Below are 22,326 nucleotides of genomic sequence, written 5' to 3' on the forward strand. Positions count from 1 at the left end.
CTTTGCCCACCTCCACCTGGTACCCTTTTCCTATACTGTTCTTAACACCCCCTGTCAGTTTTGTACCTACCAGTTCGTACTTCCTGATCCCTGTACCTTCCCCTCATCCTCCCCCTCCTCCCTCTCTGCTGATAACTCTCCAGATGATCTCCAGATCTATGATTCTGTTCCTGTTCTGCTTATTGGCTTAGTTTGTTGTTTGGATTCAATTATCAATAGTTGTGAATTTATTGCCATTATAATGTTCATTGGTTTGATCTTCTTTTTCTTAAATAAGTCCCTTTAACATTTCATATAATAATGGCTTGGTGGTGATGAACTTTCCCTTGTCTGGGAAGCACTTTCTCTGCCCTTCAATTCTCAATGATAGCTTTGCTGGATAGTGTAACCTAGGTGGTAGGTCCTTGCTTTTCATCACTTTGAATACTTCTTGCCAGTCCCTTCTTGTCTGCAAAGTTTCTTGTGAGAAATCAGCTGATAGTTTTATGGGAACTCCTTTGTAGGTAATTGTCTTCTTTTGTCTTGCTGCTTTTAAGATCCTCTCTTTACCTTTAACCTTTGGCATTTCAATTATGATGTGTCTTGATGTGGTCCTCTTTGGGTCCATCTTATTTGGGATTCGCTGTACTTCCTGGACTTGTATGTCTGTTTGTTTTACCAGAGTAGGGAAGTTTTCTTTCATTACTTTTTCAAATAAGTTTTCCATTTCTTGCTCTTCCTCTTCTTCTTCTGGCTCCCCTGTGATTCGAATGTTGGTATGTTTAAAGTTGTCCCAGGGGTTCCTAAACCTCTCCCCATGTTTTGAATTCATTTTTCTTCCTGCTGTTCTGATTGAACACTTTTTCCTTCCTTGTGTTCCAAGTTGTTGATTTCATTCTTGGCTTCATCGTCTCCACTGTTAGTTCCCTGTAGACTTTTCTTTATTTCACTTAGTTAACCTTCATTTCTGCCTGGGTCTTTTTATGGTGTTGAAGTACCCAGTGAGTTCCTGGAGTATCGGTGTTTCGAACTATGCATCTGATAGGTGGCTTATCTCCATTTCGTTTAGTTCTTTTTCTGGGTTTTGTTCTTTTGTTTGGGCCATATTTCTTTGTCTCCTCAATTTGGCAGCCTCCCTGTGTTTGTTTCTGTGTATTAGGTAGAGCTGCTTTGACTCCCTGTCTTAGTGCACCCGTTAAGTTGTAAGGGGCAGAGCCTTAGGTAATTGTCAGGGCCGGCCAACCTGTGTCACCTCTCTGTTGGTCTACATGAGGGAGGGCTTGCAGAGGGGACAGTGCCACTGCTTGGCCTCTGGAGTTTTGCCCAGGAGATAGCTATCTCCCCACTTGCGTTTCACTTTCTCCCCATATGCCACCGGTGCCCTTCTAGCTGTTGCCGTGGTGCTGAATCCCAGCGGGGGTAGGTCTGTGTGAGTCCTAAGTTCGTTGAAGGCCCTTTATAAGGATGCAGTTCCTTCCACCACCCCAACCCCCATGGGTTTTTACAGCCAGAAATTATGGGGACTTATCTTCCTGGGATGGGTGGTCTGGCCTGGGCCTGGGCTCCCTCACTCCCAAGGTATCCCTCTTTTTATCCGCCACACGTTGATGTGGGATGGCCTGTTTCTGTCTCTGCGCATCTGCATGCCCCTCCTACCCGTCTGGATGAAAGTGGCTTCTTTAAATCCTTGGTGGTTGGACTTCTACACAGCTCGATTTTCTGACAGTTCTGGGTGATACTTGTTATGCAGTGTAGCTGTGTTTTTTGCTCTTGTTGTGCACAGAGGTGAGGCTCGTTTACCTACACCTCCATCTTGACCGGAAGTTGCAAGTCATTTTTAAGATGTACATTTTTTAAGCGAGTGGCTCTTGTAGCTAGTTCATAAATTGTACTACAGTGTTGTCCTAGTCACAAGCAGGATTTTCTTTATTTCTAAAAGCTTAAAGCCCTGGCTGGTGTGGCTTCATGGGTTGGGTGTCATCCTGCAAATCAGAAGGTCGGTGGTTCAGTTCCCGGTCAGGGCACAGGCCTGGACTGCAGGCCAGGTCCCCAGTTGGGGGCATGTGAGAGGCAACTGATCGATGTTTCTCTCTCTTTCTCCCTTCCTTCCCTTCTCTCTAAAAATAAATAAATAAAATCTTTTTTGACAAAACCTTAAATACCTTGAAAATAACTTACCTTTTGCTTATAACGTTTTAGCTGATGGTTTGGAATTCATTTCCTAGATAACTTGTTTGGAACTACTCAGAAAATGAGAAATAATCATAATTTTAAATAACTAAATTATATCTTTCTAAAGAAAAGGTAAGGATGTGACTAATAGAGTCCCAGTGAATGAATAAACTTGGCACAGCACACACAGGAACTAAAATGTGACTGTGGTATGATCCCATGAATAGAGAAGGATATATTGAAGAAATAGTTCATTGAAACACCACAGTTATATCCACAAATCAGTATTGCCATTGCTAATGTGAATTATTATGTTTTAAATTTTTTAAAAGATTTTATTTATTTTTAGAGAGAGGGGAAGGGAGGGAGAAAGAGAGGGAGAGAAACATCGATGTGTGGTTGCTCTCACGAGCCCCCAACTGGGGACCTGGCCCGCAACCCAGGCCTGTGCCCTGACTGGGAATTGAACTGGCGACTCTTTGGTTCTCAGGCTGTTGCTCAGTCCACTGAGCCACACCAGCCAGGGCGAATCATTATTTTTATAGTGCATATATTGTAGTACAATTATATAGAACTGCTGGGTATTGTTACTTCTGACACTCAGGAAGCTGTTATTGTTATACAATTAATTTTATCTTTGTTAGAGATGAAATATGTTACTTTAAGAAATCTTAGACTGTTGGAGCATGTAAGTAATGGTTCATATTTTTCTGAAATGATTTTTGAAATTTTTCTTTTAGTGGAATGTTTACCTCTTTTTTGCAGCCAGAGAGGTCAGCACTTGCCTTGGAAAGTATTGTGTTTCCCCCCAAAGTTATATTAGAAAATTAGCTCTGGTTGGAGAGGTTAGTTTTAGAATGATCCAAAAAAAAAAAAACCAAATATTAATTATATTTTATTTTGCTTAATAAGAAATGTTCTCAAAGGACAGATAGATGGGTATTGGGAGAAGCTGATATGTTGTTTTGAGTAATGGGTGTTTATTGTGTAATTTGTGAATAGTTTTTTATGTATTGTAAAGTTTTGCCTATTTTGTTATTAGCTTTTGAAAATTAGATTGATTTCTTATGTGAAATAAAACATGTAAAGCACTTTCTATGGTATCTCGCATATGAATTACTCAGTAAAGGCTGGCTTTTTCTGTGAAGAGCTTATATTAGTTTGGAGATATTTAACCTCAGTTTCTTCTGATATTTAAGAAAGGAAGAGAACTTCTTTGTAGTTTTTTCCTTATCTGAAAGTGAGAAGTCACTGCTTTTGCTGTTATAGGACAGATGGTTATCAGCTGGGGATTGTTCCTGGTACAGGTCTGCGTCCCAGCCCCAAAGAGGCAGGACCCGGGATGGAGTGCGTGTCGCCACAGATGCTGCCTAGAACTCTGTTTTCCTTGGAAGTCACATCAGTAGGCTAGGTTCGCGTCCTCCTTACTCAGATATAAGACATAAGACGGCTTACACATAAGACGGAGGAGGGGAAGAAATGCTGAATTACGGAGAAAAAAGGCAGCTCATTTCTCCAGGCCCCAAAAGATGCCTAGTTAACGCTCTTCCATGCTTGAAGAGAAAAATGCATAGGTTATTTTATAAGGATGTAAATACATCTGTACTGACATTAACTAAACTTAATAACTGTAATAACACATTTTTTGAATCTGAAGGAAAAATAATTGATGTTCGTGATAGTAATATAATTAAAGATGTTTAATATACTTTCTGAAACAACACTAAACACTAAAATTACATGGAATATAATTTGTGTTTTTCTTGGTTGAAAACTGTACGGCCTAGATGCTCATTAGAACACTAGACGTCCACACCATGCCTGATACATTGAGAACCATACTCTTTTCTCTAGACAACAGGTTCTTCAGTTGTAGGATATTTATCTTAAATCTGCTAGCAAATGCTACATAAACATTGAAAAGTCATGCAAAGTATAGGTCACAGAACCTACATCTATTGCAGTTGGGGCCTTTGCACATTTTACAGTAATAGTCTCAGTATGAAAAGCTTTTAAGTTGATGTTATATGGCAAAACTATAAAGACAAATAAAATAGTTTTCTCTCAGAAAGCTGGAGTTTCCCTCATTATATTGGATCGTTATAGCCTGTTCAGTTTGAAAATTACGCTTTACGTCATGATGTCAAAAGCTCGTTCCACTGCCCTTCCCAGCAGTTGGAAAAAGGTCGATCATTTCTTTAATTTCAGGCTTCATTAGTCAGAAGCCCTTCCAGACCGACTCTGGACTTTGATTTCATGACCTGGTATAAAATGAGTTGTGGGTTGACACGAGAACCAGTTTCATAATTATCTTCAAATCAATGGCTATATTAAATGTGTTTTTTATTTTCTGAGAGATTATTACACTGATGGTGTATTTTGTAATTGGTGGCATTTTGAGAATGAGAAAGTAATTTTTTTTAACCAGTACTCTGGACATTTTTAAATGGTTTACTCATTACTGAAGTTAATTGAATTATGTTACTTTAGTCATGTGCGATTATATATGGTCACCTGATTGGAAGAGAAGGGGCGGCCCCATCGCTAGCGTTCCGTGAACTGTGCCTCAGTGTGCGTGGCGTGTGAACCTCACCTGTTGCGTGGGCCCGGGTGGAGGAAGGGCTGGGAAATGCTGACCTTCGCTTTGCTGGCGAGGCGGAGGGTAAAGATGGCTCCCTTTCCCAGCGCTTCTCTGGACGCCCGTTAACCACGGACTCCTGACCTCTCCCTTTCCCTTTCTCTCCCACATCCTTGGGAGAGGGAGCATAGGATAAGTAACTGGACATAAAAGCTCCCTTCGCCCCTTCCTTGGGATTTATCTTGCCTGCGGAGGGCCAAACCTATGGACATGTAAGCTTTGCGGTGAGGTCTCTGCCTGGCTGCCCACGCCTCGGTGAGCATGTCTGTCTGAGTCTGGGTTGGTATTGGGTGGCCCCTGTGGGCACAGACCTAAACTACATCCTCTAACCGAGACTTCTGCAGCAGTAAATCTGACATGCTGGTTCTCCGTCTGCCTGGCTCCTTTCGTCTTTTGAGTGGCTCGGAAATCAGGAGGGGACGGGATATCGCTGCCTCCCTCTAACCCCAACAAAGATCAGGGCAGATCATACTTTCAAGTAAGCACGAGACAGAAACCAAATTAGGAATTTTTTTCTAATTTTAGATTTCTTTAAACCATGGAACTTCTATTGAAATTGGGTAATGCTAATTACAAGGTAACGTGTAAACATTTGTTGAGGATATTAAAAAAAAAGACTTGGAATTGTGATAGACCACAATATCGACTCCAGGTTTAATTGGAAGGAAAGAATGTGAGACAAACCATTATACCCTCTGTGCACACTGTCAACTTTCTTAAAGTATGATTTACATACAGTGAAACATCTGTTATAAAGGTACAGTTTGAGGACTTCAGACAAATGTGAACACCTATGCAATCGCCATTACCATCAAGATGTAGAATATTGCCAGTCACCCCAGAAATTCTCTCATGCCCATTTGCAGTCATTCGCCCCCACCCCAGCAGCCAGCACGGTTCTGCTTCCTGTCACTATAAATTAGATTGGACTTCTAGAATTTCACGTACAATTACGTACTCTGTGTCTGACATTTTTGCTCAGTGTAATTAATAATTTTGAAATCCATCTATGTTGAGATTGATCAATGTTATTGTGCGTATCAGTCATATGTTCCTTTTTACCGCTGAGTATTATTCTGTTGTATGGATGTACCACATTTGTAGCTTTTCAGGTTGCTGATGGACATCTGGGTTGTTGATGAGTATCTTAAGTATTGATCTATTATAAATAAAGCTGCTATGTATATATGTCACAAGTCTGTGTGTACATATGTGTTCTCATTTCTCTTGGGTAAATACCTGGGGGTGGAATTGCTGAGTCTACGGTGAGTATATGTGTAATTTCAGAGGAAACTAATGTGTCCAGTTTGCATTCCTACCCGTTGCTCTATGTCCTTGTCAATGCTTGGTGGGGTCATCGTTTTTAATTTGAGTCACTTTAGTGGATGAGTAGTGGTATCTTGTTGTTTTAATATGCATTTCCCTGGCAATTGTTGTTGAGCATCTTTTCATGTGCTTTATTTGAAATTTGTATCTTCTTTTGAAAAGTGCCTGTTCAAATATTTTGCCCAATTTTTACTTGAGTTATCTTTTTATTGAGGTGTAAGAATTTTTTCTATATTCTGTATAACAATTCTTTGAGATACATGTATTGTAAATATTTTATCCCTCGGTGGCTTGCCTTTTTTGTTTTCTTAATGCCTTTTGAAGAGTAGCTTTTAATTTTGATAAAGTCTAATTTTTATATATTTTTCTTTTATGGTTTTACTTCCTGTGGGCTGAGAAATCTGTGCTTACTCCAAAATCAGAAAGATTTTCTATTCTGCTGGAAGTTTTACAGTTTTAGCTTTCATAGTTAGGTCTCTGATCTATTTCACATTCATTTTATGTATGATATGAGGTAAAGTTGAGTTTTTGTTTTTATGTCCAGTTATTCAAGTACTGTCTGTTGAGAAACTGTCCTTTCCTGTTGAAATACCTTGGGATCTTTGTTGAAAATTAATTCACCATGTACTGAAGTTTTGTCTCAGCTGTGTTCTGTTACACTGATCTACATGTTTATTCTTATGCCAATAACACACTGTCTTGATTACTAACTTAAAAATTGCTTTAAAACTCAGTGTGACTTTTCTAACTTTGTCCCTCTCTTACCCCTCCCCCCCAAAAAAACAAAAAACTTGTTTTGCTGTTGTAGTCTCTTTGCCTTTCCATATCCCTTTTAGAATCAACTTGTCTCTATTCACATGCAAGTCTGCCTGGATTTTGATTGGGATTGTGTTGAATCTATAAATCAGTTTGGGAAGAATTGCCATTTTAACAATGTCATGTCTGAATCCATGATCCATGGCATAACTGTCATTGTTTTAGGTCTGATTTCATGATGTTTTCTAGTTATCTGTGAATAGGTCATGCCCATATTTTTAAGTATATCCCTAAGTATTTCAGGTTTTTGATGCTATTACAGGGAGTGCTTTGAAAATCTTATTTTCCAATTTGACACTATTACATAGAAATACAATTGGCTTTTGTATATTTACTTTGTCAGGGTCAAATGTTCTCTCTGTTACAAGTCTCTCTTAGCCTGGTTCCATTTCTGGTGTACCTTGAGAGCTATCGTCGGCAGCCGTCCGTCTCGAGAGACGATGGTGTAGCTTCTTAAGAATCTATCTGCACCGCCGAGAATGGCTGTGCAGTCCGACTCGGGAGTGACACGGTATCTGTCTCCTCCCGTGTTGAATCGACATCTTGCGATGACGCTGGAGTGTCCTCTCCAGTGAAGCTGAAGCTACAGAGCCTGGGCAGGGTGATATGGAGGGTCTGCTGTTGCCCATGCAGCAGACCCCCCCTCTCTTCGCAGCTGAAGGGTCCAAGGGAAAGACGGAGTCAATACAGCTTGGCTTCAGGTGCGCCGCAGGAGTTGCCGGTGTTGACTACTACGTCAAACCGCCTTAGGGACTCCGGCTCCAGATTTTCTGTCGGGGTTTACTCCCTTAGCCTTTCCCCTGAAGAGGTATGCCGCAAGGCAGCGGAGGTTTTTTGGAGTCAGAGTTTTCCTTCTCTGATGTACCCTGACTGGAAGATCGAACCAGCGACACTTAGCTCGCAGGCCGACGCTCAATCCACTGAGCCAAACCAGCCAGGGGCTTGAGAGCTATAGTGAGGTGGTAACTTGCAGCATTTTGGACTTGGGTTTGGTGGTGGGGGGAGTGGTGGAGGAGAGCACACTTCATGGCTCATTTTGTTTTGAAACTAGTACAAGTAATTTAGGGGAAATAAATATTTCTGCGTTAAGGTTCATGGCCAAAGGCATAGCTATGAGTAATACAGATGTGACTTGATTATTCCATGGCCCTTTCTATTTGTGGCTCCAGTAAGAAGCTTGTGGAGAGAGGTGGCTGTGTTTTGAGAAAGGACTTTTGCATTCCGTTGTCTTATGGTCAAAATATCTTAACATATTTTCTAAAATATTTGACCTGGTTGCTTAGATTGTCTTAGAGATTATGAGATGGTGTTAAAGTTATTTGTCTGCGATACTCTATTGAGACAAGGTAGGATTTAATACCGGCCATTTAGACAACCAGAACTTTCCTGAATAGAAAATTTGAAGCTCTATGTGGTCTTGAACAAGTTTTCCACAAAAAACCATCTTTGCATAATGCAGCTGTTAAGCCTTATGAATAAATGTAGAATAAAGAATAAATGTGGATGACAGATAATATTGGATTTTTTCTTCTTTGGCTGTTCTTTTAAGAATAAGCCAGACCTACCCTGGTTGGGTAGCTTAGTTGGCTGGAGCGTTGTCTCGATACACCAAGGTTGTGGGTTCGATCCCCAGTCACAGGCAAGAGTTAATCAGTGAATGCATAGATAATAGGAACAACAAATTGATGTTTCTCTCTCTCTCTCAAAAATCAATTAGAAAAATTTAAGAACATGTTTTCCAAACTCTTTTCAAAAAAAGAAAGAAAAAAATAAGTCAGACCCAATGATAAAGACATTGTTATGGACTGAAGTGTGTCTAACCCCCATTCATATGGGGAATCTCTAACCCCCTTTGTGTCTATTTGGAGACAGAGCCTTTAAGGAGACAAGATTAAATGACAACATAAAGGTGGGCCCTAATCCAATATGACTAGTGTCTTTATAAGAAGAGAGATGCCAGAGATATGTGTGCACAGAGAGAAGGTCATGTGATGATACAGCAAGAAGGTAACTATCTGCAAACCAGAAAGGGAGCACTTACCAAGAATCAGATCTGCTAGCACCTTGACCTTGGACTTCAGCTTCCAGAACTGTGAGAAAATAAATTTCTGTTGAAGTTGCCCAGTCTGTGGTATTGTGTTATGGCAGCCCTAGCAAACTAAGACGGACATATAACTCAATTAAAATGATTTGAATAGACATTTTTCCTGGCCAATAAGCATACGAAAAGATTCTCAACATCATTAGTTATTAGGGAAATGCAAATCAAAACCACAGTTGACCAATTCATACTGTTAGGTTGGCTATAAGCAGAAACATGGACAGTAACAAGTACTGATAAGGATATGGAGACACTGGAACCCCTGGATTTTGCTTTTGGGAATGTAAAATGGTACAGCCACTTGGAAAAAATAGTTGGGCAGGTCCTCAAAAAGTTAAATCTGTAGTTACTATATGATTCAGCAATATCACTGCAGATTATCTATGTTAACACAAAACTTATACTCAGATGCTGCTATCAGCATTATTAATAATAGCCAGAAAATGGAAACAACCCAAGTGGCCATCAGTGGATACACGGATAAACAACTGTATATCCATACAACGAAGTATATCCATACAATGAAATATATTCAGCCATAAAAAAGGAATGAAGCGCTGACTCATGCTACAATATGGATGAACCTTGAAAACATGCTAAGTGGAAGCAGCCAGGCAGTTAAGGCCACATACATAATATATACTGCACGATTCTATTAATGTCCAGAATAGGCAAATTATCCATATAGTGGTTTCCAGGGGCTGGGGGCAGAGAATACGGTGTGTGGTTGGTTTTTGGGACAATGAATATGCTCTGGAATTAGCAGTGTTGATGGTTACATTCTGTGAGTGTATTAAAAGACAAGGCCAAGTTTAAGATACGTGAATTATATTTCAATTAAAAAGCATAAGCCAGAATCAGGGTTCTGGATGGTGACCCCGAAGTCAAGGATGAGTGACTTTATGCCCTGAGATTATATTGGTGATGCTGACCTGTGAATGAGGCTTTTGTTTTTCTTTCATGAGCAGATAATATATACATGTTCACTTATATATAAATCCAGATGTTGTCTCATTGTATACATGGGAGGGAAAAAAGCCTCTTCCACAAGTAAATTATTCTCTGAAAACATATTTCGTAGGCATTGGTTGGTATACATTGATGAACTAGAACTATTTTTACTGGTGAAAGAACACTTTAGAAGTCTGAGCCCCATGCTCCTTTTCTGAGCCGTCCCTGCCTCAGCCGAGAATCACTGTTCCATGAAGTCAGTGAAAATGATGGCCTTGTTTGTCTGCCATCATCCGAAAATACATGTAAAACTTGCCAATAGCAAATGATGACCTCGCTCCTGGGGATTATTGCTCCTCAAAGCACGTCCATATTCTGGCAGTCAGCATCACTAGGGGGTTTTCAGAAATATGCACCCTCCGTCCCCCAGACCTACAGAGTGAGAACCTTTGTGCTGTTGAACTCTCCAGGTCGCTGAGTCGCGCTCAAGTTTGAGAACCACTGATCTAGAGAACTTACAAGCAGGAGGTGATCCTGTCTCCCCCACCACCCCCACAAACTGGTGATTTTGAGTATGCCTCGCGTCTAGCTCTTGGTTTCTAAATATCCTTCTCCACTCAGTAGACCCAAGGCTTTGTACTATTCTTGCAGCTTTTCTCTAAATTTGACATTATTTCAAAATAAATTTTAAAAATATTCCAATGGAAAAAGATACAGAAGATAACCTAAAACCAACAAAAATCACACTGTTCTCCAAAACTGAGGACATGGAACTTAGATTGAGTGTATTTTATTTGTTACAATCTCCAAAATAGTTTCAGTTGGTACAACTGCTTCTTTAAACCGTATCACTATCAGGCTCAGAATGTAATTACAACCAGGCAATTTACAAAAACACTTTTAAGCAACAAAACATGCTTAATATTTGAGAAGGTTTCCTTCACATACGTGTACAGGATCACAGGGAGTGACACAAAACTGTTGGAAGGGGACCCTGTGTGCCCACGTTCTGCACCCCTTATCCTGTTAGGCTCTTCTAACACCCGAGAAAGGCTAATTGAACCAATCCTTCCACATCTCAAAGTAAAGGTCTTGATTGGTGCATGCAGATCTGTTTTCAAGGATATTCTAGGTCATCTCTTAGGAAAGTAAAACTGCACAATTTTCAGGGGGGGAAACAAGCTGCTTAGACTTTTTACTATTCTATTGTACACTTCAACTATGGGTTATTTATTGAAGACTTTTTAAAGTTTATGTTACATTTTAAAAAGTACCAGTTGGTGGGGACAGAAATAGAAAATATTGGCCAGCATGTTAGATTCTCCAGAAATCAGTTTTCTGGATAAATACATATAATCAGCTTGAAACTTTTTTCACTATGTGTTATACATAGCCTGGGAACAAACTTTAATATTTTGGACTAAACTCTTTTAAAAAAATCTATATCCCTTTTATAGTGAGTTTCACTGTGAATTTTCAACACCTCGGCTTGAACCTGTTTATGGAAAAAACAAAACAAAACATAGCATCTGTAACTTCAGCTAGTTATACTGGGAAGAGATGGGTTACCATACTTTTATTATACCTTGTATTAACGGCAAACCTTCTCACGGAGAAGAAAAGACTTGAAATACCTTAAATCATATTTACAACAATAAAATTCACATTTCATGCTTGAGTGAGACTCGGAAGTCATCCCGAAGACGGTCCTCGCGGCTGACCGACTGAAGCCCTTCGGCACCCGGCCTGCTGCTGCGGGCCAGGTACAAAGCTCCCGGTGTTCTGAAACCAGGACGACCTCCGCCGTCTTCCCGTCAAGTCGAAAACTAAGGGTCGATCTCGGCCATCAAGCCGTGACCGAAATCCACCCTGGAGAGGTGGCGCGCGATGTGTTTCAGGCCACAGGAGCCACGGGAACCAACCTGATGGTCTGAAAAGTGCTCGAAAACCAGATGTTCTTTCTAGTTTGTCCCGGGACGACAATAGCCCTTCTGAGCACAGCCGAACAGTTCCCTCCGTGTCTATTGCACAGGGTCTCAGAAGCTTCCAGAACGAGCGCGGCACGGCTTTCCTTGGCTGCTAGATACACTTCTCCGACAAGGTCAGTGTTTCGTTGGGAAACGGGACTTGCAGGGCGCTGCCCTTCGGGGCGGGCCCCGCGCCGCCCCCCGCCGCGTCCACCAGCAGGACGCTCTCCGAGTCCTGCCCCTGCGAGGACGAGTCCGAGGTCTGCGACGCCCGCAAAGTCCTCAGCGACGTGGTGTCCGCCTGCGCGTGGGGCGCGCTCACGCCGGGCACCCCCGGCAGAAGGTGCCCGCCGGCCGGGCCGTGGTCGCTGAGGTCTGGCAGGTAAAGGAGGGTCTGCGACGTGCTGCTGATGTCCCGCAGCTCCCGGGACAAGAAGGAGCGTGAGTGGCTGGACACGGCGGAGGAGGCCCGGCGGCTGTCCGCGCAGTGCTGCCCCGGCAGGTCCCGGCGGGAGCCCCCGATGCGGCAGAAGAGGCATTTGATCTTCTCCATGGCTTTGCTGAGCACTGTCTTGCGCAGGAGGATGTAGATCCAGGGATCCAGGATGGGGTTCACCGAAGCGATCCGGATGGCCTGCAGGTCTGGGTTTTTGCTGATTTCTCGCACTAAACTTGGCTGATATAACTGGTTGATGAACACTCGCACCTGCACAAATGACACGCCCACAATTAGATTTTATCATTGATCAGCTTGGAAACACGTTTGCATGCAGTGTTTAATTTTGCAATTAGGGAAATGCCCTCTTGGCTGGTAATCAGTGCACCACCAACCACCCACCCACCCCCCAAAAGAGGGAAAAATAAAGCAGCATATGCCTCCGATAAACCACAAACTTTGAATGTATACTTAGGCTTTGAGTTCGTATAACTAAATATTTTTGTAACTTCCTTATGAATATCTTTCCTAGATCAAAGGTATCATACAAAAAGGCAGTGTGTGTACAGGTTGAACATGTTCATAAAGTTCCCCTGAGAAGCATTTTAGTAACTTCATTTCTGTGAGTGCTTTTAAGGTTTGGTAATTCTAATGAAGTGATCAATAGATTTTGCTTTCCCTTATTCCAGTTGCCATTTGTATATTTAAATAAAACTCATTTTGTAAGTCAACTAACCATCTAGTCACCACAGACAAGCCCAGAGGTTCCTTTACTTTAGCATCTAGAAAGAATATGAGAACTTTTAAACCAACATCTGAATCTCCTATCATCCAGAATGACCAGAGAAATTTTTATTTTTCCTCTGAGTCTGTTCCCCAGCCATAACAAACTCTTCTTTAAAAATCTGTTCCAGTCTTTACCCTCTTAACTGCGTGTCTCATCTGGATTATGGGATCAGCCACAAAACCAGCTTTCCCACCTCCAATTGTCCTCCTCTCCAGTCCGCCCTCCAAACTGCGCATGGAAGGTTATTTTCTAAAATGCAGATATAACCGTGTGGCTCAGCTGCTTCCACGGCTCCAGGCTGCTGGTGAGCCGCGGTTTGGCTCAACAGCAGGGCTCAGTGACACCGTCCTGAAACTCCAATCAGAATCCTGCCTTTGTGCTTGGGACAGCATTTGAGCTGTAAGTAGCCAAGAGCTAACAGGGCCCTCTGGCACCCCAGTAGGGATGACAGCTCATTCTAGGACAGTTTGATAGCTATTTGAGGGGCACGTGGGCCAGACCACAGACCGACAGGCTGGGTATGGCTGAAATGAAGTAAACACAAGGAGACCCTAACAACCTGTTTGTTATTTTGGAGTCTTACTGTTGGCAGTTAAAAATATTTGCTCTTATTATAACCACTTATTTACTGCACGTGTTTTTGTTTTTTAAATTTTTCATTCTAGAATGTAAAGCTCTTTTTAATTAAAGTACAAAATCTTGTGAAACAAAACATCTTGGTTTCTTCCTACCATCATCTCTATTGAGGTTCTCTGATGTGCCTGGACACGGAGAGAGTTCTCTCCCTTAGGTCCACGGGCCTCTTCTCAGATGCAATGTTGCTGAGACCTAGAGGTTTTGAGGAACTGATCAAGGTCCCCCACTCGGTTGTTGGCCCAGGTCTCCAGATGACGGCCATGTTGCTTTTTCTGTTCTACCAGGTTGGACAGCTGTCTGTTTAACACATTCTCCCTGGCAATGGAATTATTGGTACAAAGCATGAGGTTTCCATTTTACTCACATTACATACTATGTTCCTAAGGATAAAAGAAATGAGGGATGAAATCAGACCCTCTGTGTGTAGGTAGACGAGGGAAAAACCTACTGCAGGGTTAATAGAACTTGAGACTTGCCGCCTCCAGGGGGCAGTGTTGGTCCACTTGGGACTTTCTCATCCCACAGAACCTCCCTAAGAAACATTTTGTCCAGCCATCTCGAAGGCTCTCTCTTTTAAGAACAGATTCTTGGTTAAGTCTAAACTTGGCATTTCTGATATTTTTAACATTTAAATGTCTGGTTGCTGGTTGCTTCTCCCATCACTACCTCATGGTTACTAATGAGAGGAAGAGAATTTTTGGACACTTAAAGTGGATATAAAAGGAATGAAATTTGTAGCTATTTAAAGGAATGTATTAAAGGTTAGCATATTATTTTTTTTAAATTTAGGACCTTCTTTAGAAAAGTCAGTGTTGTAAAAAATTAATAATGGGCTCCCATAATCAAAGGTGATGACAGGCAAGGAAAGAATAATTTCTGAGCCTCACTTCATCCACAGCAATAATTAATTTTGACTTCTGTAGAAGGAAATGAAAGAAAGCCCTATTTAATGTAATTAATTAATTTATTTATACAGGAGAAAAGGAATACAAATTTATCAATATTTTTACATGCACAGGAGTTCACAAAAAAATAACTAGAAAAGGCTTATTTACCCTTCTTCATAAAAGAGGTTTTGGGCGTCCAGACAGGTCAAATGTGGGGCAGCAACTAGGGACTCTGGGGAGGAACTAATTGAAGATAAGAGTTATTATTATTATTATTTTTTAGTAAGGTTTATGCAGGCTCATCTTGGTGTTGGGTCTGTCTCCCATGATAAGGTTCACTCTCTTCATCCTGGTCCTGGGGAGGGAGGGAGGGAGGGAGGAAATTCATGCCACCTTCACGAAGGGAAAATTTGCGCCCTGCTTTTAGGCAGATGAGGGCAGGAATCTAAGGAAACCCTATTTTAGAATTCTTGTGGTGGGGGCGGGGGCAAGCTCACAATTAACAGGAGTCACTGAGCCTGCCTGCCTATGATCACCTCAGGAAGGGGGGGGCGGTTCACAGGGTGGCAAAAAGATGAGGAGAAAAAGCAAAATTCCAAATTCAGGTAAGAAAACAATTCTCCCAAGTTGGTTCAATGATTTGAAAAGAATCAAGACGGATGCCTTAACCTTTGCAGCGTGTTCTCAATGGAGATTGATTTAACGTACAGAAAAAAAGACAAAAATGAACAGGAGCATTTAGGAAAGTATTAGCCATCTCAGCCTTGCTGTAAAGGCTGCTTGGTTTGCTCTTCCCAAAAGGGACTCCCCGGAGTAAGAGGAGACTGTCCACCGCAAGGTCCTGTGGGTAGGTGAAGAAAGCACTTTTCTGGGATTCTTCGTCCAACAGGCCCTATATGTTACACGGGTGGACACATTCAGGCAGTTTTCTGTGTTGGAAGAGCATGCTGCTGATAAAAAACGGAACCTCTGAGTCAGGGGTGGGGAAAACACCATAAAAAATTCACCGAATACAAACAGCATACTTAACCTCTTGCAATTTTAAAAGTGAGTATTTTTTTAATAGCTGCGTATTTGCACATGTAGTGAATTGTAAATATTGGCACACCTTACAATATTTTCAACTTCCTGAGGACGACTAGAGGTTAGGGTGCAGGAGAAAATATGATAAATTCAACAGAAGATGTGACGACAGCCAAGTTACTAGGAGGCCGTTTGCTGTAGAGCTAAATGCCCAAACTTTGGAATCAAACGAACCTGTGTTCAGATCCTGGCTCTGCTCCTTCTAATTTATGAACAAATCATGAAAGTGCTTAGTAAAATGGCTAACATATAATATATTGCTTGGCTGTCGTCCCTCTTTTGGTAACCCATATGTAGAAGCTTGGTCGCTGTGGAATAACACATCAATAATTTCAAAACCACAGCTTAGAGGTAGCTATTGGGAACAGCAACGATACACTATCAAAAACATGTACTTCCTGTTTAAGAACAAGCGGCTGGCAGAGAATGTCTCATTGAAAAAGAATGCTGAAGTCTTGATTAAACCGATTTTTAGTAAATGACTGTCCAGGTAGAAATGCTTTTCAATAAATGACAAGATCCTGTAACTGGATGTGGGCATCTCTGCTTGTTCTGTTCCAGGCACATCAAAGGAGTGACCGTGGGTGGTGAAAAGAGCGGCAGACTAGGACTCGCCCACGGCCACCCCGTAAGTTGCACAATAATATCAATTCTTCATCTGCAGTTGAGGAAACTGAGGTGCAGAGAGAGTGAAAATATCGGCCAGCCCTGTTTTTCCTCCCAGAGCTTTTTTCAAGAGATGCCGGATGTGGAAATACTTTTATGTCACTCCATCATCTTCAAGGTGGAACTAAGAGGTCTGCTTTAAGAAATTGCTATTTTTAAAAACTCAGCTCAATATGTTTGAAAAACTATCAGATCTTTCAGGCTCTGCTGTAATAGCACCCAAATCTATGGCCCTCTTGTACCTAGAGATGTGAATTTTACTCATCTGAAGTCCCAGCAGGTGTCTGATGACTCAATTTCCAGTTTGCCCGCAGGACACAGAAGTGTATCTATTTATGCAGTTTTCATTTGCCCTAATGCACCTTGGCTAATCAAATGCTGGGGAGGGCTTTTTACAGACAATTAGTTTATGGTAAGCAACCGAAAACACTCGCAGGAAGCTGTTTTCCTGAAGACCTAAGGTTTGGGCAGAAGATTAATTAAATTGGCCATTTTACCCCTAACAGAGACGAATACTTGTTACTTCAGAGTAAGAAGAAAGAAAGTAAAAGAAACAAGTAAACAAACACGGCACTGCTTAACCCGGGGGCGGGGGGGTGCAGAGGGGGATGCCTTTCCAAATCCTATAGTGTAACTGTTTAGTTCTGAGTGAGGCAGAAATTCGATCACAATTGTTATATTAACGCTAATAATGCCAAACATAGGCCTCAGCATCGATTTCAGCTACAGCATTTAACGCCGGACCTTATGAGGCTGTGTTGCTTGCAGATTTCTAAAGAACACAATCCCTTTTATGTATCTTAAGCATAGACACTTTCATTTCCTCAGCTTCTCCTGTACTTAAAAAGAAAAGAAACTGGTTGACAAAACACACCTTCCCACTGACTCTTGACTCTTGTTATGTAGTATAGCTTGTAGATTGTACTTACACCTTCTGTTAGTTGATCATGACTCACTTTAGAAAATTTTGCCTGTTCAGCACAGTTCCTTAGATCCACAACTAATTTCCCAACCTTTCTCAAGTTTCCAATCCAAGCTCTATTTATGAGACATCCATACTTTGGATAACAAAGTCATATTTACTTTTTATACTGAACTCTTCATCAACCGTCCTCTGAGAGCCACTGGGGCTTCTGACTCCCTGGTGCCCGAAAGACGAGAAGTTGGCTGCTTTTCAGTGACTGACTGGGTCAAGCTTTCTGAAATTCCAAGTAAACTGTATTAGCTTTATTGGGCTTTCCAAGTCTTTTAAATGTTCTGAAGGGTTTCATTTTCCTCAAATAGGATTAGCAACCACCTTGATTTGATAAAGTTAAAAAAAAAAAAAAAAGATGCTTCATTAATGTTTTTGGAACTGAAGATAGGTCCAACTGCTTTAAATGATAGAGTTCAGAAAGTTTAAGCTCAAACTACAATATGAATATGGGTAACATGAAAAAAAAAGAAAGTTGTAAATAGAAGCCAAAGAAGATGATAGTTGTGGATAAGTTTCTCTTTTAATTCTTTCTGTAATTGCTGAAGTGGGGGTGGGTGGGTGGGGGAGTATGCATGTCATTAATTTACAATTAAATCTGTTCTGAAATTAGACTTTAGCAGCCAAATCTAAAGACCCCAAACTGAAGCTATTAACACTTGTATTATGCCATCTAATTTACAAAGGTATGTAAAAGCGTCACTATGTGTATAGTTATTAGCTGAGCCAGTTCCAGTCAGTTTTCAGGGTAAAATTACTTAGTACCTACTACACATTAATGACTTTCTATAGAGTGGACAGTATTCATTACTTAAAATGTGGTTAATTTTTAAACCATAAATATAGCTCCTATACTTTCTTGCCTCTAGTTTCTCCAATAATTTCAAAGACTTGATAATAATTGGTCCTATACCATAGAGCCAGATCTGCCCCTTCGGCCCACAGGATGAATTAAGCATTTTATGTCTCTCTAGATGCTGCAAGAAAACAATTCATCTGTAGCTAACTGTGAAGTAATCAATAGCTTCACATGTTCACCTCGAACCAAAACACATTTAAAAAGTACGTGCACGTCCCTAACCCTCTAGTCTCATTCCTCTGTTCCTTAGAGCAGGCATTCTGTAAACGACGACCACTCACTCTGTCATTTACGGTTCTGTAAAACAGAAGGCAGAGGCCAGAGTAGGGAGCTCCAGCAGGAGCTGCGTTGTCTCTTCCAAAACCTCACTTTATTCTGAGCTACCATTACACACAGTAAAATATATTTATGTGGCTCAAGTGTGATGTAACTCTAAATTATAATGGGTCCTAGAGTGGTTTAAAGGCCCTTCTGGCCAATTGTATTTACTTCTGTATATACAAATTGGCAAGAAGCTACTGTATGCTGACTCTCAGCTCCTTCCAAGTTCCTTCCATTCACAGTCACTTCTATCAGAGATATAATATTTTTATATTCAATATCCCTGCACAGTATTAATAAGGAAAAGAAAGGAATAAGAGCCCATTACATTTATTTTCTCTTGCTCCCAACCAGCATAAGAAAGACAAATCATCTCTTCTTGAGTTCATAGCTTTGAATTTCCAGGAATGTAGTGTTTTGAGAGATGAGAAAACTCAGAAGTAGTTGCTTTTAAGGGAAACTCCAGATAAATTATTATGTGCATCTGCCCCTCGGTTTCTAGTGCATTCCATTTTAATGACAGGCTAAGTAGAGGAGAACTAGGTAGGTTTTCAACTTTTCTGCTTATATAAAAGTTAATCCAGGGGTAATTTTACAAGTGATGCCCTGAACTCCAAGTGTACCCAAACAAACAGACCATACGAAGGCCAAAGTTAGAAGCGTTCTAGAAGGGAGAAGTGATGTAACACCGTAAGAAGAGCCGGGTTCGGAGTCAGAGAGGTCTGAACTTCACCACCAGCCGCAGAGTTTGGACCGACAATAAATAAGACGACCATCTCTAAAGCAGCGTTTCTCTAGAACGGCACTGTACCTTTCGCGGTTGTGGAGAGTTCAAGTCCAATAGTCCATGTCCATCAGCCTGCCTGTAATAGGTCCCCTGAGAAACCTTGCTTTCCTGACCCCACAGAGAATGAAGGAACCCGAGTCTGGGCCACCCCCTATGTAGGAACTGCAACCCACATGTGTACCGAGATGTTCTAGGCACGGCGTGGTAAAGAGCAGGGAATCCAGCTAAACAATGGAGTTCTGGAGTATTTTAAGCAGGTCACTTACTATGTAAAGTGAGGGAGACAGACTAGACTAAACAAGCATTAGTCTTTTAACTCTAAAATTCTACAAAATCTACCCCCAAACCTACATAAATCAAAACACCCCAAGCCCCACTGCCCTTCAGAACGGCATACATCAGAGAGACCAGCACCCCTGATGTTTTGGGTTCTGGGGTTCACAGTGTGGAGCACGAGGCCAAGTCACCCTATGGGGGTTTCCTCTCCAATCTGACAGAGAGGAAGTCTTCCTGGAAGACTCAGGGCCAATGTCAGGCAGCAAGGGATAGGGGCTGTCCCAGGGGAGAGAGAAAATCACGCTTTCGGGAAACACCTGCTCCGTCTCTCTCGTTAGGGATGCGGCCTGAAAGGAGGCTGGGCCTGCTCTCAGAAGCAGCGTGTGGGGGACCCCAGCCCCGACCTGCAGTTGACACCTAGAGACACCTTACCAAGGAGTGAAAGCAAGGGGGGCAGGGGCGGGGGGGGGGTGAAGGACGGAGGCAGACGCGGAGATGGGCCGAGCGCAGCCCCAGCCCGGGCCACTCACCACGAGCGGGATGGAGCAGATGAGCACCACCAGGGAGGTGGCGATGAGTAAGATGACCATCTGGATCTCTGCGCCGGCGATGTGGCGGAAGCTCCGGCGGCGGCGAAAGTCGCTGAGGCGCGGCAGGGAGGGGGAGGCGGCGGCCGGTTGGCTGCGGCCGGCGGTGGAGGCGAAGGCTGCCGCCGCGGTGACGGCGTGGTGCTGATCCGTGCCCAGCGAGGTGCGGCGCATGAACTGGCGGTGCATGCGGAGCAGCGCCCCGCACACCAGCACGTTGCAGAGCACGGTAGCGAGAATGAGGAAGGAGCTGAAGCCCGCGTACATGTAGGAGAAGGCGGCGTGCGCCGTCACGTTGGTGGTCCAGTCGATGAAGCACCAGGTCTCAGGGTACTGCAGCCGCGAGCTCCCCAGGCCCATGTTGGGCAGCGCGCAAAACAGCACGTTGGACGCATAGACCGCGAAGAGCGTGAGGCCCGCCAGCCGCTTGTCCACGTAGTGGCTGTAGAAGTAGGCGTGGTTGATGGCCAGGTAGCGCTCGATGCTCATGGCACAGATGATGCTGAGGCCCGACAAGCCGAAAAAGAGCAGGATGAAGGTGCTGTACTCGCACAGAGCCTGGCCGCCGGGCCACTGGCCCTTCATGTACGTGGCGATGGTCACCGGGCTCACCAGCAACGTGCCCAGCAGGTCGGTGACGGCCAGCCCGCATACCAAGGTGTAGAAGGTCGTCTCCTTCTGCTCCTTGCGCGATTTGCATAACACCACGATGGCCACCAGGTTGCCCACCACCCCGAAGATGAACATCACCGCTGGGATGGTCACCGGGTTGTTCCGAATCAAGGAGGCAGACGCATTGGCCGCAGGGGTGGACATGGTGAAGTGCGGGGCTAGGTCTGGGAATGGCAAAAGAAAGACACAGGCGCTGTGAGCGGAAATTACCCCCTGCAAAGTGTCAGACCCGCGTCCGAGAAACAATATGCTGATGAGACACGGGGAACAGCTCGCTCGATCCTGCTTCGTGCACTGTAGCCACTTGCCAAGAGCGGCTACCCAAATATTCACGCTCCGGATAACGTCCTGCCCGCAGCGCCACTCAACTCACATTAATATTTATAAGTTGATACTGCCATTCTCTCCTCCCCCAACCCAACTTCACTTCATTGCCAAGATGAACAAGATCAACCTCAAGGGAAAAGTGGCTCGCTCTAATTTCCGACAGATTCTGAGTCAATAGTAGTCTCCTTGAAAACAAGTTATGGAAGACAAATTGGAGAGAGCGCGCTCTCCTCCCCGGCTCCGCTCAAGGAGCGCCCGTGCTCCGCTTTCTGCCCAGTGCCCCCAACCCCAGCTCACCTGTGCTGGCCGCAGCGGTGGCAGCCGCCTAAGCCTCCGGCCTCCAGCGTCAGCGGCGCTGGACGCACGTCCAACCTGCCTTCCGTCTCGTCCCGCGCAATGGGGAGCTTGTCAGTTTGCCTTCTCAGTCAGGTCCCGCTGGCTGTCAGTTTTCTGGAACTGGGGTCAGAGTGGCCAGCTTTCAAAAACTTGGGGAACTATAAGGGCATGAATTGAGGAAGCCTGCTCTTGGGTTTCTTTCTGTTCTTTCCGTTCCTTCGAGGACGATCCAAGCTTTGCGGGGCCCGCTGGGTCAGTCCTCGGACGGACAGCCTTCAGGTGTGTGTCGGTGCGCGCAGGTGGCACTGAGCCTCAGACCCCGTTGGGGCAGCCCTCCTCCGCAGTCCTGGGCAGCGCGGGCGACTGACTACCGGGGCTGGCGGCTGCCACTGAGGCCGCTTCTGGCTCCCTGGGAGCCGCTTGACGTCCACTGGGCCTGAGGTTCTGATCTGGGACCTCTCATTTTCTTCTTAGGCGGCGGGGTTTCCAGCTCTGCTCTAGCCCTTCCAGCCTCTCTCAGTACAAACTTTTCTCCGGTTCAAGTTTCTCCGAGGAGGCGGGGACACACTGAGCGGCCCGGGCGCCCATTGGCCGGACGGGGAGGGGCGGGGCGCATCCTCCCTCCATCGCGCCGGGAGGTAGCGAGGCGGGGCCCGGTGGGCGGGGCTCGGGGCAGAGCGGCTGCGGGCAGCCGAGAGTCTGGGAAGCCCCCGAATTCCCCCGGGCAGCCACCCTCGTCGCCC

General features: G+C 43.7%; 1 protein-coding gene across 1 annotated transcript; it reads right to left on the reverse strand.

Annotated features, from left to right (window-relative positions):
* Window positions 1–12,000: 12,000 nt before the first annotated feature.
* Window positions 12,001–22,049, reverse strand: PTGER4 (prostaglandin E receptor 4). Its single transcript, XM_090276151.1, has 3 exons — window positions 21,545–22,049; window positions 20,192–21,084; window positions 12,001–12,656 (listed from the first exon to the last, which is right to left on the reverse strand). Exons 2-3 carry the CDS (start codon window positions 21,062–21,064, stop codon window positions 12,063–12,065), a joined length of 1,467 nt encoding a protein of 488 aa, XP_090132277.1. The 5' UTR covers window positions 21,065–21,084; window positions 21,545–22,049; the 3' UTR covers window positions 12,001–12,062.
* Window positions 22,050–22,326: the final 277 nt, after the last annotated feature.

Source organism: Furipterus horrens, unplaced genomic scaffold (genome assembly GCF_987537825.1).
Source record: "Furipterus horrens unplaced genomic scaffold, mFurHor1.1.pri manual_scaffold_5, whole genome shotgun sequence".
In the NCBI taxonomy this organism is placed as follows: Eukaryota; Metazoa; Chordata; class Mammalia; order Chiroptera; family Furipteridae; genus Furipterus; species Furipterus horrens.

Coding starts and splice junctions, on each gene's coding strand:
- PTGER4 (XM_090276151.1), bottom strand. CDS start 21,064: ATGTCCACCCCTGCGGCCAATGCGTCTGCCTCCTTGATTCGGAACAAC. Junction 12,657..20,191: donor TCTGCTCCATCCCGCTCGTG/GTGAGTGGCCCG, acceptor TCATTTGTGCAG/GTGCGAGTGTTCATCAACCA.